Here is an 18,590-nt window from a genome sequence, read left to right as displayed (position 1 = left end):
GGAGGCCAGGGCCATCCGAAAAATTCATTACCCGACATGGCTATCCAACACAGTAGTGGTAAAGAAGAAAAATGGTAAATGGAGGGTCTGCGTAGATTTTACAAGCCTGAACAAAGCTTGTCCCAAAGACAACTTTCCTCTACCCAAGATTGACCAGTTAGTAGACGCCATATCTGGACATGAAAGGATGAGCTTCCTGGATGCTTATAGGGGGTACCACCAGATCGTCATGTACCCCTCAAACGAAGAAAAAACCACATTTATCACCCCAAAAGGCCTGTACTGTTACAGGGTAATGCCTTTTGGGTTAAAAAACGCAGGAGCAACTTACCAAAGATTGGTAACCAAGATGTTCAAAAACCTGATTGGCCAAACAGTAGAAGTCTACATCGACGACATGGTCGTGAAGACCAAGGAACCTAAGGGCCATCTTGCCGACCTAAAAGAGGTCTTTGATATACTCAAAACATACCGGCTCCGACTTAACGCATCGAAGTGCGTATTTGGGGTTGGATCAGGTAAGTTTCTGGGGTACCTGGTAACAAGAAAGGGCATTGAGGCCAGCCCAGATCAAATCAAGGCCATCCTAGAGTTGAAAAGCCCGACATCGGCAAAACAGGTGCAAATGCTAACTGGAAGGGCCGCAACCCTAAACAGGTTCATCAGCAGAAGCTCAGACAAATGTAAACCCTTCTTCGACCTGGTGAAGAAGGCCACGGACTTCCTATGGACTGAGGAATGTGAGGCCGCTTTGGCCGACCTAAAACAATATCTGACTACGGCTCTAGTCCTCTCAACACCTGAACCTGGAGAAGAACTGTTTTTGTATTTGGCAGTTTCAAAACACGCAGTAAGTGCAGTGCTAATCTGAGAGGAAAAAGGGAGCAAAAGGCTGTTTATTATGTAACCAAAACCCTAACCGATGCAGAAACAAGGTACCTACCACTAGAGAAATTAATACTGGCCTTAATAATGGCTTCAAAGAAGTTGAACCATTACTTTCAAGTGCACAAAATTATAGTGCTAACAGAGCACCCGCTGAAGTCTTTGTTACAACAAGGAGACTTAACTGGAAGAATAGCAAGATGGGCAATGGCCTTGGGCCAGTATGACCTGGAGTTCAGATCGAGAACAGCAATTAAGGGCCAAGTTTTGGCCGACTTCGTAGCGGAATTCACGCCAGAATCCATCGAACATCGGGCTCCGTTGAGCCAAGATGAACAATCTCCAAGCAAATAAGGAGAAGCCCAGCCAAAGGCAAAAGAACAAGGAAAGGAAAAACTCAGACCCTGCAGCATTTACATCGGTGACTCATTTTGCCTGTTTGTCGATGAGAGCTCAAACCGGCAAGGAGCGGGGGCAGGAGTAGTACTGATATCCCCTGATGGGGAGATATTGGAACAATCTATTCGATTAGGGTTCAAGGCCTCAAACAATGAGGCAGAATACGAAGCACTGATTGCAGGACTAAAGCTGGTAGTGGCAGCAGAAGCAGATGAGGTAATAATTTTTTGTGATTCGCAACTTATAGTAAATCAAACAACAGGAGAGTTTGCAACCCGAGATGAGAGGATGTCGGCATACGCAAAGGAAGTCATCAGGCTGGCAGCCTTGTTTCGCAACTGCCGACTTCTTCAAGTCAGCCGAGAAGATAACAACCACGCCGACGCGTTGGCCAACTTGGCAAGCTCAATGCAAACTGGAAAAACAAGGACAATAATGATTGACTATTTGTCAAGCCCGAGCAGCCGATCGCAGAACAAGAAGCAATGTGTGTGGACTTGGGACCAAGCTGGATGGATGCAATTGTTGCATTCTTGAAAGAAGAAAAGCTGCCAGAAGACCATAAGGAAGCGCACAAGGTCAGATTGAAGTCGGCAAGATTCAATCTGACAGCAGACGGACATCTCTACAGAAGGTCCTTCACTGGACCCCTTTTAAGGTGCGTACACCCTTTGCAGGTTGAAGATTTTCTATATGAAATTCATGAAGGGATCTGTGGAAGCCACGCTGGGGGCAGATCACTAGCTCACAGGGCCATTACCCAGGAATATTGGTGGCACTACATGCAAAAAGATGCAGAAGCCTACGTGAAGAAGTGTGAACAATGCCAAAGGTTCGCACCCTTGATACATCAGCCAGTTGCTGACCTAAACCCTGTATCCAGTCTATGGCCATTTGTCCAATGGGGTATGGATCTTGTTGGGCAGTTGCCCTAAGCAACTGGGCAAAGGAAGTACTTGCTGGTAGCAACAGATTACTTCACGAAGTGGATAGAAGCAACCAAAATCCGAGATGCGGACGTCAAGAACTTCATATGGAGAAACATCATCACCAGATTTGGCATTCCAAGAGCAATAGTTGCCAACAACGGAACGCAGTTTGACAGCAAACTCATCAAGAACTTCTGTGCAAAATTCAAGATAAAGAATTACTTTTCAACACCAAGTTTTCCCCAGAGCAATAGGCAAGCAGAAGCATCCAACAAAGTAATTTTGGATGGGATAAAGAAAAGGCTGCAGGCAGCAAAAGGAAAGTGGGTGGACGAGTTGCCCAATGTACTCTGGACATATCGAACTACGCTGAGAAGATCAACAGGGGAAACCCCCTTTGCCATGGCTTACGGCATAGAAGCAGTTATTCCACTAGAGATTGGCATCCTCGGGATCAGAACCCAGGGAGTAGAGAATGGGACTAATGACATACTTCTAGCCTGAGATCTAGAAGAAAGAAGAGAGAAAGCTGCAATTCAGTTCGCAGCATATCAGCAGCAGCTTGCTAGAGCTTACAATAAGAAGGTCAATCCAAGGGATTTTCAGGTCGGTGACCTAGTCCTAAGAAAAGTTGTTGGCAACAAGAAGGACCCCAGAGAAGGCAAGCTTGGACCAAATTGGGAAGGACCCTACAGAATCACTTCGGTATTGGGCAATGGAGTATACCGACTTGAAGACAATGAGGGCAAAGCATTGCCAAGACCCTATAACACTTGTAATTTGAAATTTTTCTATCATTAGATGTTCCTTGTTTTTTTTTTTTTACCGACATCATCAATAAAATTTTAGCAGAGTTCTCCAAAGACTTATGAATTGATAAAAGATGCATAATGATTGTTTCTGAATAATGAGAACCCAAGTGGAACTCAGGTTTACATTGGGGGCAGAGAGAAGACAGTAATGCTTAACGCTTGTTGAAATTTGTAGCAATTTACAAGTTGAAGTTAAGCCGAGATAATTGTTTATCTTCACTTGTTGAAATTTGTAGCAATTTACAAGTTGAAGTTAAACTGAAGTAATGCTTAACGCTTGTTGAAATTTGTAGCAATTTACAAGTTGAAGTTAAGCCGAGATAATTGTTTATCTTCACTTGTTGAAATTTGTAGCAATTTACAAGTTGAAGTTAAGCCGAGATAATTGTTTATCTTCACTTGTTGAAATTTGTAGCAATTTACAAGTTGGAGTTAAGCCGAGATAATTGTTTATCTTCGCTTGTTGAAATTTGTAGCAGTTTACAAGTTGAAGTTAAGCCGAGATAATTGTTTATCTTCACTTGTTGAAATTTGTAGCAATTTATAAGTTGAAGATAAAACAAAGACAAGAAACCTGCCGAGGTATATCATCGGTTGGCATAACCAAGGTGTTTCACCCCGAGAAGGTTACACAAAGGAGGAAGAGTGTACATATGCAGAATATTCTAAATATAGAATCATGCAAAGACAAAAAAGAAAAGACAGGAGTGTAAGCACTTAGAAAAGAAAAAGTTATATTCATTCACCAAAGGGCACATCGGCCACACAAAAAGCATACATTGTTCCAAAAGATAAAGAAGCAACAAAATACAAGTAAGCAAAAGAAGAACATAAAACTAAGGCTCCTCTCCTCCAGATTGTTGAATTTGAAGATCAGATACCACCTCGGCCTCATTCTCTGCCGCTATCTCGGTGCCGATTTCTTGGAGAGTTTCTTCAACAGTCTTGACCTCAGAAGGGATGTCGGCTGGTGCGATGTCGGGAACAGCTTCTTGGATAACCTCATCGCCTTCTTCATCTTGAGTCAAGTCTAGGACTTGCTTATTCTGAAGAGGGGACTTGGCCCCGTCAGCATCTTTTGATTTTCTAATCAAAGCCTCGTCCTCTTCCTCCTCGGCCTCATCCTCAGCATCAGATTCGCCGACATCTTCACTCGGAGTTGGGGCTGGAGGAAATGGCAAGGGAATGGCGTCGGCCTTCCACAATGGAGAATCATCAGGAACATGAAGCTTTTTAAGAAGGGACATCCAACCAAGGATGAAACCCTTGTTGCATGCCTCCTTCACTTGTTTTTCGTAGGCCTCAGTAACGTCGGCCATACCCTGTGAGTACGCCTTTTCGTCAGCGTCTTTGATTTCAGCTTCTTTGGTGGCCAGGGTCTCCTGAAGCTCTTTTTCAGCTTGGGCCATTTTTTCCTCGGCCTCTCTCCTTTGTGATTCGGCCACCTTCCTAATGGCCTCAGCAGCCTTAGCCTTTTCGTCGGCTTCGGTCTGAGCCTTGATGGCTTCCTCAGCTTGGTCTTCTAGCTTCTTCATTTTTGACTGGAGGCCTTTGTTGGTCTTTTGGAGGCTAGAGACCTCCCTCTTCATCTCGGCAAGCCTCTCCCTGTTCTCAAAAGACTGCATTGAGAAAGAGTGGGCATGCTGGATGGCCTGAAAGAAAATAGAGGTATTAAAGAACATTCAAAGTGTGAAATAAAGAGAAACAAAAATTTACCAAGTAGAAGACGTTTACCTGTGCAGAGTGCTGCAACATTAAGGCATAGTTCTAATACTCGCTATATTCGGCGTTTCGCTCCAGGTCACCTGGGAGAAGTAGAGCGGTACTGAGTGCAACGCCGACATTGATATCGTCGGCGCTGTCACTTGCCATTACGGGCTTATCCTCTATGGTGATTTCGGGGGCCCAGGGGGCATCTGGTTTCTTTGACCCCAAAGTCGTTGCAGATGACCTCAGCCTTTTTGATTTGGAGGATTCGGAAGGAGGTACTTCGGCAGACCTCTTCGAAGGGACAGAGGCAGTTTTCTGACTTGGAGCCAGTTTTGGGGCTGGCAAAGTGTCCTCAGTCTCAACCTGAGTCACTTTTGCCTTTGGTTGAGCTTTTTTAATTCTTTTTGGTTTTGCTGGAGGTTGGGTTTGTGTTGGTTGTTCGTCAATGGATGATGGAATGTTGGCTAGGAGGTTTTTAGCAACTGGCTTTACGCGACCCATCTCAGCTGTAAGAACAAGACGTCGGCGACGCTTTCTTTGGGACGGTGGAATGAGGTATGGAGTCGAGATCGACGGCTGTTCTGCTGGACCAGAGGTTGATCCTTGGTCTGTTCACGATGTTGATGCAACTGGAAGGGTTGTAGCAGAGGGAGGAGATAAGCTCTTCTTCTTCTTTTTCCTGGGGACGTCGGGGAGAGCTGATTTGTATGTTGGGATGAAGTTGAGAAGCAGGGGTGCCTTTCGCTTCTGAACTGGCAAGTCCAGTAATTTCTTTAAATCCTTGCTGGGAACAAAGGATTGGCGAAAATTTTTTGGTGGCTGACGAACAGCTGCAAGGAGAACAGATGTCAGAAACAGACAAAGTATTTAAGACTTTGAAAGAAAACAGGCAAAGCTAAATACTGGGCTCTTACCCTTGCCCTCTAAAACTGATCGGGGAAGAGGGTAGAGATGGATGTTCTCGTCTGGAGCAAACTCCCAATTTCTCGAAGTAATGAGATAGTCATCTCCAGCCCCCTTGTTGGAGTCTGAGAGGTCGGCTATGATTTTGAATTCTGTAGACCTTGGCTTAAGATAATAAATGAAGCCTTTTTCTTTCAAGTTAAGGGCACACATGGTGTAACAATACTATATATCGGCTAGGGTGGTCCTAACATTTTCCTATTTAGCTAAGGCGATAATACCAAAAATCACTCGATAAGAATTGATTGCCAGTTGCATGGGGTTCAACTTATAATAGTGAAGAATCTCGCGAAAAAGGATGTTAAGTGGGAGCCGGAGTCCGCACTCAGTAAAAGCTACAATGGGATGGGGCATGGCTTTTTCTGTAGGCATGATGGAGTCATCATCCCCAGCCAGTCTCAGGTGGACATCGGCAGGGATGGAGAACTCTTGCCTAAAGTACTCAAGTTTGGTCGGGGTATCTACCCTATGTCTCCACATACCCATGATATCTGCTTGAATTAGAAGGGTTGAAATTCAAAAAGATGTTTCTTATTGATGGGACCTCGGCAAAGACCTAGGTTTGGGCTGGTACAGAAATTTGTAAGGAATGTTTCAGTTTTGCCCTAATCATGGGTTCTACAAACAAATCCCAAACCTAAAACTATGGAGATGAAGATTAAAGGCACAGATTTGGAAAAGATGCAAAAAACAGAAAACAAAAACGAAGTTTCAGAAACAAGAACTGAGATGGGCTATCAAGAACATGAAGAATACAAGAGTATATGGCCAAGAACAGTAGCAAGGCGTACAAGAAGCACTATGAACAATACATGTATTTAGGGCATAAAGCGAAGTCAACACATTCAGGTGTATGAATCACAAAAATTAAAAGTTTCAACAGATGCAGTAAAGGCCACAAGTAATGAAGAATGTCAACAGAATTGAAAACGAAAGGAATAGTAGCTTACCAGAAAAGAGTGAAGCTGGTATGAAGATTGCCGAAGTCAGACGAAGGTTGCAGGAGTAATGGAGTAGCGAAAGCTTCATAGAAAGGAAGAACGGAAGACAATTGTAGAGCTTTGGAAGCTTGAGCGATGGAGGGTTTCGAAAGCTAGAGAGAGATAACAGGAGATTCGAATGAAAAAGTGAAGAGACGGAAAAAAGAGAAAAAGTTTTTGATTAAACAGAAATGGCGGCAAAAGCAATCAATACGCCTAGAAGAACGAGGGCGTCAGACGGCGCACATGAAGAAAGAGGCAGCTAACTGGCGCGTCACGTGTACGGACCAGTAAGAGGGAAACGCGTGGCTAAAACGGTTGAGTTGAAGTGCATGACAGCTCATGCGCGTGAGAAGGTCCTTAAAAATCTTGATTTTTTAGGGAAAGCATGTCGGCCTGAAATAAATTATCTCGGCTGAGATACTGAAAACCAACGTACTGGATGAACGGAATGATATAGGTTCCATCACCTCAGAATGCCGAGGTAATAGAACCTAGGGGGCAGTTGTGGGGATATATTTTCTAAGTACCAACACGTGGCAAGGTGACGCCGACGTGTCTGCCGAGGTGCCACGTGTCCTGGTCATGACGCCGAGATGATCTCGGCGAGGCCGAGGTTATCTCCGAAGATATCGGAACCCGAGATAAACAGATAAGGGACAAGAAGTCCTAGAATGAAGAGGAGACTTAGTCAAGATGAGGATAAATCTCTTAGGGAGTTTATCTTTATCTCTTGAGGAGTCCAAAGTAAGTACTGAGTTAGAGCCCATAGAAGTCAGGCTTCTAGTGGGACTAGGATTAAGGTAACTATAAAAGAGAGGCACCCTCGTGGGTCTAAGGTACGCAATTTTATGCTTTCAGTAGTGAGTTTAGCACTTGAATATCTTTGAGAGATATACTGACTTGATCGTCGGAGTGCCCCCTGGTGGAAGAGCCACCACCGAAGCCTTTTCTTTCTGTTACAGGTTAGCTGAAGCCATCTATTCTGCCGGTGCTCTCTAGCTGATTACTAAACAGGCAGTGTGATAAGAAAATCACTCACACACTCTCTTTCTTTAACTTCTCTTTTCTCTCCATTCTTTCCAAACTGTCACCAAATTTCACATTCTCTTCGATCCATAAAGATCAAGCGAGATTTTGATACTAATTCCTTATACAAAAATGACGAGTATCTCGAGGGCTACGTTTTGATCGATGGAGATCAAATTCCGACAAAATTGATTTTTAGGGTTTTTTTCATCTTCTCTCTTTGAAGTAGGGATTTCTTTGCTCCTTTTTAATGTCTCATTATAAATAGACATGTAGTAGTTTTTATTATATTAAAAACTTGATTTGCTGGGTATTTTTGAAAAGCATGTGATGAAGGTTAGGATTTTTTGATCTAGAGTTAAATCTTGTATTGTATTGTGAATATATGAGATTGTAAGTTTGAGAAATATGTTTAAAAGGATTAGTGTAAAAAGTCCTAATTAATTGTTTATGGATTATGAGAAAGAGAGAAAAATTGATGATTTGATTTTATTTGAACCATATGGGGTATTGTGTATTAAAAATGTGAAAATGGGTCTGTAAGACAATAAAGAAAGTTATCATGAATTTAATTTGTGTTAATTGTTATCTATGATTTTATAATTGTTAAGTTGTAATAATTGTTAAAGAATCGAAATTTTGGAGAAATAAAAAAGGTGTTGGTAAATGTTATGTATATTGAAAGATTTGTAGTTTGGTTAACCTCGTTTATGAGGATTGTGATAACAAGCCCTAAATCCTTTAGTTATTTATTTGTTTGAGAGATGGGTTTAATTTATGTTATATATGTGTTACATTATGAAAATAAGACTTATTGAATAATAAATCTACATATTAGGACCTACATGTAAGTCCCATTAAAAAAATTTCTAGAATTTTAGCCCAATAATCACATTCTATATGCATTCGAAAATAATTAAGCAAAACTTCACGCACCCTCTTAAAAATATTGAAAACTGCAATACATATTAAAATATTGAGAAAAGTTAGGGATCATGAATTTTTTTTTTTTTATGAAAATGATCATGAAAGATTTATGATCCTTGGACTACCTTGATTAGTGTGTGGTGCTTTATTCTAAATGTAATCTAAGGGTCACAAAGCTTTATGATTATTTTCATGAAAAGTTTTTTATGATACCTAACATTGTTGTAAAATATTTTACTCAGACTCTTCACTGTGGCTTTGTATTTGATGCAATAAATAATATTTTTTAAAAATAATATATATAGTGAATTTTATATATACACATCACTTTTGTTATATGAATACACATCAAAATTAAATTAACTTCATGAAATAAATATTGTGAAAAAAGTTATTTCACAAAAAAATTAGAACAAATTATATTCAATCTCTGCAATTTGTCTCTTATGCCAATTTGGTCCTTATAATTTCAATTGTATCCCGAAAAAAAAATTAAATTAAATTCTTCATATTAATTTATTTCATTTGATAATATTCATTAAGAACTCGAATAGAAATTAAAAGCAAAATGATCTATTCCCTTGAATGGGTCAATAATTCAAATTTGATGCTAACCCTCAATCATTTTGAGAAAAGTGAGTGAACTATTTTTTCTTTTAATTTCAGTCCAATTTATGAAGTGGCATTACCAATTTGATTAAATTGATGCAATGTGAAAATTTAAAAATAAAATTGATATCATTAAAATTATAATGATTAAATTGACACAAAAAACAAAATATAAATATTACACATTTATTTTAGCAAAAAATATATAACTAGCTAAACTAAACAGTACTACTGGGGACCCCCAGCACCCCCACCTCCACGTGGGGGGCTGTGATAGCAAGACTTGAAAAAAAAAACAACTTTCACCAATCAGAAAATGGTGGGGGTGGTGGGGGTCACCCAGGGTTGGCCCTGAGATTTAGGGGGCCCAAGACGACCTTCGGAAATAGAACCTTTCTTACATTAAAAAAAAAAAGTTGATGGATAAAACGATAAGTTACAATAACTTTTTTATTTATTTGTAGTTATAAAAAAATTTACTTACAACAACTTCTTCATCAACCAAACATGAACTTTCTATTTGTTTTTTGCTACCAAAAAATTTATCAAGCGCTCTCGATTGAGATTGAATAAAATTCTCTAATTTTTGCTTCTTTTTCCTTTTTTCACATCTAAAAATATACTTCCTAGGAGGCATGACTACTCTATATAATCACAAATCCACAAATTTTCTAATTTTCAGAAATTTTCTAATGTTAATACTTCCAGAAATTTTCTAATTTTCTAATGTTTGTTTTCTTTCAGTGACCCACGTTCTTAGCCTTGGTGGATATTATAAATTATAATACGTTTCTTGTTTTTGGGCCCATGTTAGTTGGGCCTCTAATCTGTCATGATATATTTTGTTTTTTTTAGGCCCCATATACAATTGGACTTATAGTATTTGGATTTTTTTTTTTTAATATCTAAAACATAAAATCATATTTTGGGACCATATTTTCACCCAAATCTGGGGGCCCAAGGCGCAGGCCTCTTCGACTTGCCCTCAGGGCCGAACCTGGGGTCACCCCCACTGGGGGTCTGGGCAATTTTCCCTAAACTAAACTAATAATTAATCAACTTCCTCCATCCCACCAAATGGATAGGACACATCACGAGTCATGCTCCAATAATTAGATTGGTATATCTTCTAAATTACTATGTATAGGCCAAAAAATAGAATAATCATTACGTAATTACAATTATCATATTAATTTAATTTTTTTCACAAATAATTTATGTACAATAACTTTAAAAATGAACAAATCTAATCGTCAAAAACATGGTTGAGTCCAAATCAATGTCCCTATCTCACTCACACCACAAAATCCCCAACATTCAAAATCTTATCCCAAAACCTCATCCAAATCTCTCCATCCCTCTCCCTCCACCTCTCATTTCCCTCCTTCCCACAACACACCACACCACACCACATCACATCACTACACCACAAACACACAACACAACCCTTTGCAACTACACCACCTCCACATCAAGATACAACTCCAAAAAAACTCCTCTCCCCATCTCCTCCATTGTTGAGTCTTTGCATAAAAAAATAAATAAAAAATAAAAACCACCAACACCAAACCATGTCTTGCTCAAATCTAACAATGTTAATCTCTCCAAACCCATCTCTCTCCGATCCTTCTTCTCTCTCCTTTCGCTCTCTTCTCAACCCTCTTCAACTCCCAACTCAAAACTCACCCACTTCCATCTCCAAATCACCCTCAGTGAACCCAATTCACTGTGGCCTCCGCGAGCTTCGCAAACGCATAGACTCTGTCAAAAACACTCAGAAGATCACTGAAGCAATGAAGCTTGTCGCTGCAGCGAAAGTTCGAAGAGCACAAGAAGCTGTTGTTAATGGCAGACCCTTCTCAGAGACTCTAGTCGAAGTTCTTTACAACATCAATGAACAGCTTCAAACAGATGACATTGATGTGCCTCTCACCAATGTCAGGCCTGTCAAGAAAGTAGCTCTGGTGGTTGTCACAGGCGATCGAGGCCTCTGTGGCGGTTTCAACAATGCAATTATTAAGAAAGCTGAATCAAGAATGGCTGACTTGAAGAATTTGGGTCTTGATTACACTGTAATCAGTGTTGGAAAAAAGGGTAATTCTTATTTTCTTCGCAGGCCTTATATTCCAGTGGACAGGTTTCTCGAAAGAGGCAATCTTCCTACTGCAAAAGAAGCTCAGGCGATCGCTGACGATGTTTTTTCGCTCTTTATAAGCGAAGAAGTCGACAAAGTTGAGCTTTTATACACCAAATTCGTGTCGTTGGTTAAGGCCGATCCGGTGATTCATACGCTACTTCCTCTGTCTCCCAAGGGAGAGATTTGTGATGTGAATGGAAACTGTGTTGATGCAACAGAAGATGAGTTTTTCAGGTTGACGACGAGGGAAGGGAAATTGACAGTGGAGAGAGATGTGGTGCAGACTCAAACGATCAAGTTTTCGCCTATCTTACAATTCGAGCAAGACCCGGTTCAGATTCTTGATGCTTTGTTGCCTTTGTATTTGAACAGCCAAATCTTGAGGGCATTGCAGGAGTCATTGGCTAGTGAGCTTGCTGCTAGGATGAGTGCTATGAGCAATGCCACCGATAATGCGGTCGAGTTGAAGAAGTCACTGTCAATTGTGTATAATAGGCAGCGACAGGCAAAGATTACAGGAGAGATTTTGGAGATTGTTGCTGGAGCTAATGCTTTAGTCTAATAATCTAAGTGGGTGAAGTGAAAAAGTTTGTTGTTTTTTAGTCTATGATTGTGATTCTGTTTTTTTTTTTTTTTTTTTTTTTTTGTGTAAAAAACTTGTTGTAACAACAACCACTACAATTGTGTTTTGGAACAGAAAGGGGATTCCACTCATCTTTGTATGTTGCTTTTTGCCCCCTTCAAATATATAATATACTTGTATTATTTGGAGCTATCACTTCCATGGACTCACTTTGTTAGCTATATTTGTAGCTACCATAAAAAATTGGTTACTGCGATAGTTATTCATTTGGGGAAAGTCTATAGTACATTTTGTTTAAAAAATGTATGGTACATCGAAAATCAATGGCTCAGATTGAGCCACATCATTAAAAGTGACCTGGTAAGCAGGTCACTTTTTATAGTTATGAGCTAAAATCATATTTGTTCATAACTAGAATCAAATTAATCATAATTTAGTTATGAGCTCTCATCACTTATCTCATAACCATATCTCATAACCAGCACCATTTTGTTGATAACCAATATCAGATATTTCATAACTACAATCACATATCTCATAACTACATCTCATAACCAATATCCTTTAGCTCATAATCACACCACTCTGATCATAACCACTATCACATATCTCATAACTATTAATCACATATCTCATAACTACTACTCATATAGCTCATAACCACATCTTATAACCAATCCCTATAGCTCATAACCACATCTTATAACCAATCCCCCTTTGACTCATAACCAACATTACATATCTCATAATCAACACCCTTTTGCTCATAACCACATTACTTTGATCATAACCAATATCACATATCTTATAACTAATAACCACATATCTCATAACCAAACACCCTTTTGACTCATAACTACATCACTTTGCTCATAACCAAAATCATAAATCTCATAATCAACAATCATATATCTCATAACCATTACCCACATATCTCATAACCAACACTCTTTGGCTCATAACTAACATCACATATATCATAACTACTAATCACATATCTCATAACACCATTTGGCTCATAGTCACACCACTTTGATCATAATTAACATCACATATCTCATAACCATTAGTCATATATCTCATAATCAATACTCTTTGGCTCATAACCATTCCACTTTACTTATAACCACTAATCACATATCTCATAACCAACATTCTTTGGCTCATAACCACACCACTTTACTCATAACCACTAATCACATATCTCATAACCAACATTCTTTGACTCATAACCACACCACTTTACTCATAACCACTAATCACATATCTCATAACCAACATTCTTTGGCTCATAACCACACCACTTTACTCATAACCACTAATCACATATCTCATAACCAACATTCTTTGGCTCATAACCACACCACTTTACTCATAACCACTAATCACATATCTCATAACCAACATTCTTTGACTCATAACCACACCACTTTACTCATAACCACTAATCACATATCTCATAACCAACATTCTTTGGCTCATAACCACACCACTTTACTCATAACCACTAATCACATATCTCATAACCACATCTCATAACCAATACCTTTTGGCTCGTAACCATACCATTTTGATCATAACCACCATCACATATCTCATAACCATATCTTATAACTAACATCATTTTCACCAATAACCCCTAACTTTGATCATAACCAACTCAAAACCACTAACCACATATCTCTATTTTAGATTTACTTACTAAATACAATAAAAAGGGTAATATACAAACAATATACATTTTAAAATATTTATATACACATAGACATACATATAAATAATTTGACTAAATTTTAATAAAAAATGTGTTGAAAATTTTTATCTACGATTCACTACAAGAAAAGTGGGCTTATGAGATGGAACTTTTTTGCGACGGCACAACTTGCCGTCTCAAGCAAAAAATGTGACTTTTTGAGACGGCATAACTTGCTGTCGCCAAAAAATGTGACTTTTTGAGACGGCACAACTTGTCGTCACAAAAAATATAGTATTTGTGACGGCAGAAATTGCTGTCGTAAAAAAAAAATAGAGTATTTGTGATGGCAGAGATTGCTGTCGCAAAAAAAAAAATAAAGTTTTTGCGACGGTACCAGCTGCAGTCGCAAAAAAGAAGAAGAGTTTTTTGCGATTGTAATACGTACCGTTGCAAAAAAAATAAAAAATATATATATTGTGGCTTTGAGACGGCTTCATATATATATAGTCAAAAAATTGTTTAAATAAATGCAACGGTATTTTTCTGTTACAAAAAAAAAAATAAAAACGACGTCGTCTTACTCTTTTGAACATTTCTCTTTTCACCCATTTTTTCATCTTTCTATCTCTCTTCTCTCTCTCTCGCACTTATCACTCTTCTTTGTCTCTCTATGTCCCTGTCTCGCTTCTCTTTCTCTCTCTCACTCATCACTCTTCTCTGTCTGTCTGTCTGTCTGTCTGTCTCTCTTTCTCTCTGTGTCTCTCGTCCATCTTTCTTTTCTTTATCTCTCTCATCTCTCTTCTCTTTACCTCTCTCACTTATCTCTCTGTGTTTCTCTCTCGTTTATCTCTTTTCTCTCTTTTCTCTCTCTCTCTCTCTCTCTCTCTCTTTGTCTATACCTTTTCATCCATTTTTTCATCTCCATCTCTCTTTTCTCTTTCTCTCTCTCTCTCTCTTACTCATCATTCTTCTCTCTTTATTTGTCTGTCTATTTGTCTCTCTCTCTCTCTCTCTCTGTGTCTCTCACTCATCTATTTCTTCTCTCATTTCTTCTCTTTCTGTCTCTTTCGTTCATCTCTCTTCTCTTTATCTCTCTTGCCCATCTCTCTTCTCTTAATCTCTCTCATCTCTCATCTTTCTATGTCTCTCTCGCTTATCTCTCTATCTTTCTCTCTGTCTCTCTATCTTTCTCATTGTCTCTCTCGTTCATCTCTCTTCTCTCTATCTCTATTTGTCTCTCTCGTCTATCTCTCTTCTCTCTGTCTCTTTTCTGTCTCTCACTCTCACTCTCTATCTCTATTTCTTTCTCTTTCTCTTTCTCTTTTTCTCCCTCTCTCTTCTCCCACTATGTTTGCGTTGCTCACTCTCTCTCTCCCGTCTTCTCTATTTACTGAGCTCCCTCTCGATTTATTGATCCACTACAAGAAAATGCACTTTTAGCGACCACTTTGTCTCTCTCTCGCTCATCACTCTGTCTCTCTTTCTCTCTCTCTCTCTCTCTCTCTCTCTCCTTTATCTGTCTCTCATTCATCTCTCTCTCACCACCCATCTCCTTTACCACCTTCACCACTACTGCAAACGCCATTCCACCACCACCACTACTTCCACTGTTGCCACTTCACCTCTACGACTACCATGACTACTACCATTGCCACCACTCCACTACCACCACTACTACTACTACTATTACCTCTCATCCACCGCCGCCACTCCATCTCCCATACCAGTACCACAACTTCATTACTAATCTCCTTCGCCATCACCACCACCACCACCACCTCTTATCCATCACTTTCACCACTATTGTTGCTCTCTTTCCTCTACTACAAAAAATTTGTTTGGTTATGGTTTTTTAATAGAGTGTTGAATTAAGTTTTGAATTGTATGTGGAATTGAGTTTTGAAAGTTTGATGTGACATGTGAAATAAAAAAATTTGTTTGGTGATGAGTTTTCAAAATAGTTTTCAAAACTTAATTCAACATATAATTGATAATCAAATACATAACTCATAACTCGATATCCGTATTTTTGATCAACATTCATAACCAAACTATTTTTAAAATACTCAAATAAAAAAATGTTTTTTTTTCAATTAATTGTTTTTAAGTAATTTTTTTGAATATTTTTTTTTTCAAATCATTTTTTTTTTCAAACAACTTTTATGTCAATTATTTTTTGTCAATTAATTTTTTAAGCATGTATAAACATTAAAAATATTAAAAATATTTAAAAAATTAAAATATTAAAAATATTTAAAAAATTAAATATTAAGAATATTAAAAATATTCCGAAAATCTAAACCTAACAAAACCTCAATTTCCCCCCTGTCTTTTCCCCGTCTTTCCCCCCTTTTTTTTCATTTCCTTTTAGGTTTGTAGAGCCCAAGTTTCGGAGCCCTAACCTTCGAAACAACACTGTCTCTCTCTCTCTCTCTCACGGAGGCGACGACGATCGGCGATAGTGGTGGCTAGCAACGATCGGCGATCGGCGACAATGGCGGCTAGCAGCGATCGAATCATCGATTCGAAGGTATTCTTCTCTTCTCTTCTATTCTCTTCTTCTCTGCTCTTCTCTTCTCTTCTCTTCATTGCTCCATGAGATTTGGACCTCTCTCTCTCTGTTTTTGATTTGTACCTTTCTTCTCTTCTCTTCATTGCTCTATGACATTGGGAAGTGAAGGTGAAGAAGATGTGAGATGGCTTGACAGTGGTCTGCAGGAGGCTATGGATAATTTGATCAAGTGTTGTGAAAATTTGAAAACTAAAACAAGAGATGTTATGAAAATCACAGAACACATAGCTCAGGGTCTTAGGTTGGGTTTAGACTCAAGCCTAGTTAGGCCTACCCAGGGCACGAGCGGACTTGGGGTGTGCCGCGAGCTCATGGGCTAAATTTATACCCCTATATGTGGGTAGTGGTTCTGAGATATATGATTAGTAGTTATGATATATGTGATATTGATTATGAAACAAAGGGTGCTAGTTATGAGATGTGGTTATAATATATGTGGGTAAAGGTAATGAGATATATGATTAGTGATTACGAGATATGTGATTTTGGTTACGAGTAGAGTGGTATAGTTATAAGTCAAAGGGTGTTTGGTTATGAGATATGTGATTAGTAGTTATGATATATGTGATGTTGGTTATGAGATATGTGGGTAATGGTTATGAGTAAAGTGGTGTCAAAGGGTGTTTGGTTATGCTATATGTGTTAGTGGTTATGAGATATGTGGGTAATGGTTATGAGCAAAGTGGTGTCAAATGGTGTTTGGTTATGCTATATGTGTTAGTGGTTATGAGATATGTGGCTAATGGTTACGAGCAAAGTGGTGTCAAAGGGTATTTGGTTATGCTATACGTGTTAGTGGTTATGAGATATGTGGGTAATAGTTATGAGCAAAGTGGTGTCAAAAGGTGTTTGGTTATGGTATATGTGTTAGTGGTTATGAGATATGTGGGTAATGGTTATGAGTGGTTATGAGATATGTAGGTAATAGTTATGAGTAAAGTGGTGTCAAAAGGTGTTTGGTTATGCTATATGTGTTAGTGGTTATGAGATATGTGGGTAATGGTTATGAGTAAAGTGGTGCCAAAGGATGTTTGGTTATGGTATATGTGTTAGTGGTTATGAGATATGTGGATAATGGTTATGAGTGGTTATGAGATATGTGGGTAATGGTTATGAGCAAAGTGGTGTCAAAGGGTGTTTGGTTATGCTATATATGTTAGTGGTTATGAGATATGTGGGTAATGGTTATGAGTGGTTATGAGATATGTGGGTAATGGTTATGAGTAAAGTGGTGTCAAAAGGTGTTTGGTTATACTATATGTGTTAGTGGTTATGAGATATGTGGGTAATGGTTATGAGTGGTTATGAGATATGTGGGTAATGGTTATGAGCAAAGTGGTGTCAAAGGGTATTTGGTTATGCTACATGTGTTAATGGTTATGAGATATGTGGGTAATAGTTATGAGTGGTTATGAGATATGTGAGTAATGGTTATGAGCAAAGTGGTGTCAAAGGGTATTTGGTTGTGCTGTATGTGTTAGTAGTTATGAGATATGTGGGTAATGGTTATGAACAAAGTGGTGTCAAAGTGTATTTGGTTATGCTATATGTGTTAGTGGTTATGAGATATGTAGGTAATGGTTATGAACAAAGTGGTGTCAAAGGGTGTGGTTATGCTATATGTATTAATGGTTATGAGTTATGAGATATTGGTTATGTGACTAGTGGTTGTGAGATATGTGATGTTGGTTATTAGATATGTGACTAGTAGTTATGAGATATGTGATGTTGGTTATGATCAAAGTGAGTGGTTATGAGCAAAAAGGTGTTAATTATAAGATATGTGATTAGTGGTTATGAAATATGTGATATTGGTCATGACAAAAAGGTGTTGGTTACGAGATATGTAACTGGTGGTTATGAGATATGTGATGTTGGTTATGACTCAAAGGGATTGGTTATGAGATGTGGTTATGATGTATGTGGGTAGTAGTTATGAGATGTGTGATTAGTGGTTATGAGATATGTGATATTAGTTATGACAAAAAGGTGTTGGTTATGAGATATGTGACTAGTGGTTATGAGATATGTGATGTTGGTTATGACTCAAAGGGATTGGTTATGAGATGTGGTTATGAGATATGTGATCAATAGTTATGAGATATGTGATATTTGTTATGATCAAAGTGGTGTTGGTTATGAGATATGTGATTATGATTATGAAATATGTGATGTTAGTTATGACTAAAATGGTGTTGGTTATGAGATGTGGTTATGAAATATGTGATATTAGTTATGAACAAAATGGTGTTGGTTATGAGATGTAGTTATAGCTAAGTTATGATCAATTTGATTATAGTTATGAAGAAATATGATTTTAGCTCATAACTGTAAAAAGTGACCTGTTTAGCAGGTCACT

General features: G+C 38.6%; 1 protein-coding gene across 1 annotated transcript; it reads left to right on the top strand.

Moving 5' to 3' along the window:
* The first annotated feature begins 10,645 nt into the window (after positions 1 to 10,645).
* LOC114274877 (ATP synthase gamma chain, chloroplastic) lies at positions 10,646 to 12,158 on the top strand. The gene has a single exon (XM_028216860.2). The coding sequence runs from the start codon at positions 10,815 to 10,817 to the stop codon at positions 11,940 to 11,942; it is 1,128 nt and encodes a 375-aa protein (XP_028072661.2). The 5' UTR covers positions 10,646 to 10,814; the 3' UTR covers positions 11,943 to 12,158.
* Positions 12,159 to 18,590: the final 6,432 nt, after the last annotated feature.

The sequence above is a fragment of the Camellia sinensis genome, chromosome 9 (genome assembly GCF_055761805.1).
Source record: "Camellia sinensis isolate YWXY chromosome 9, ASM5576180v1, whole genome shotgun sequence".
NCBI classification, from domain to species: Eukaryota; Viridiplantae; Streptophyta; class Magnoliopsida; order Ericales; family Theaceae; genus Camellia; species Camellia sinensis.
Note: the sequence above shows the minus strand (reverse complement) of the source record. Positions and strands in the feature narration are given on the sequence as shown.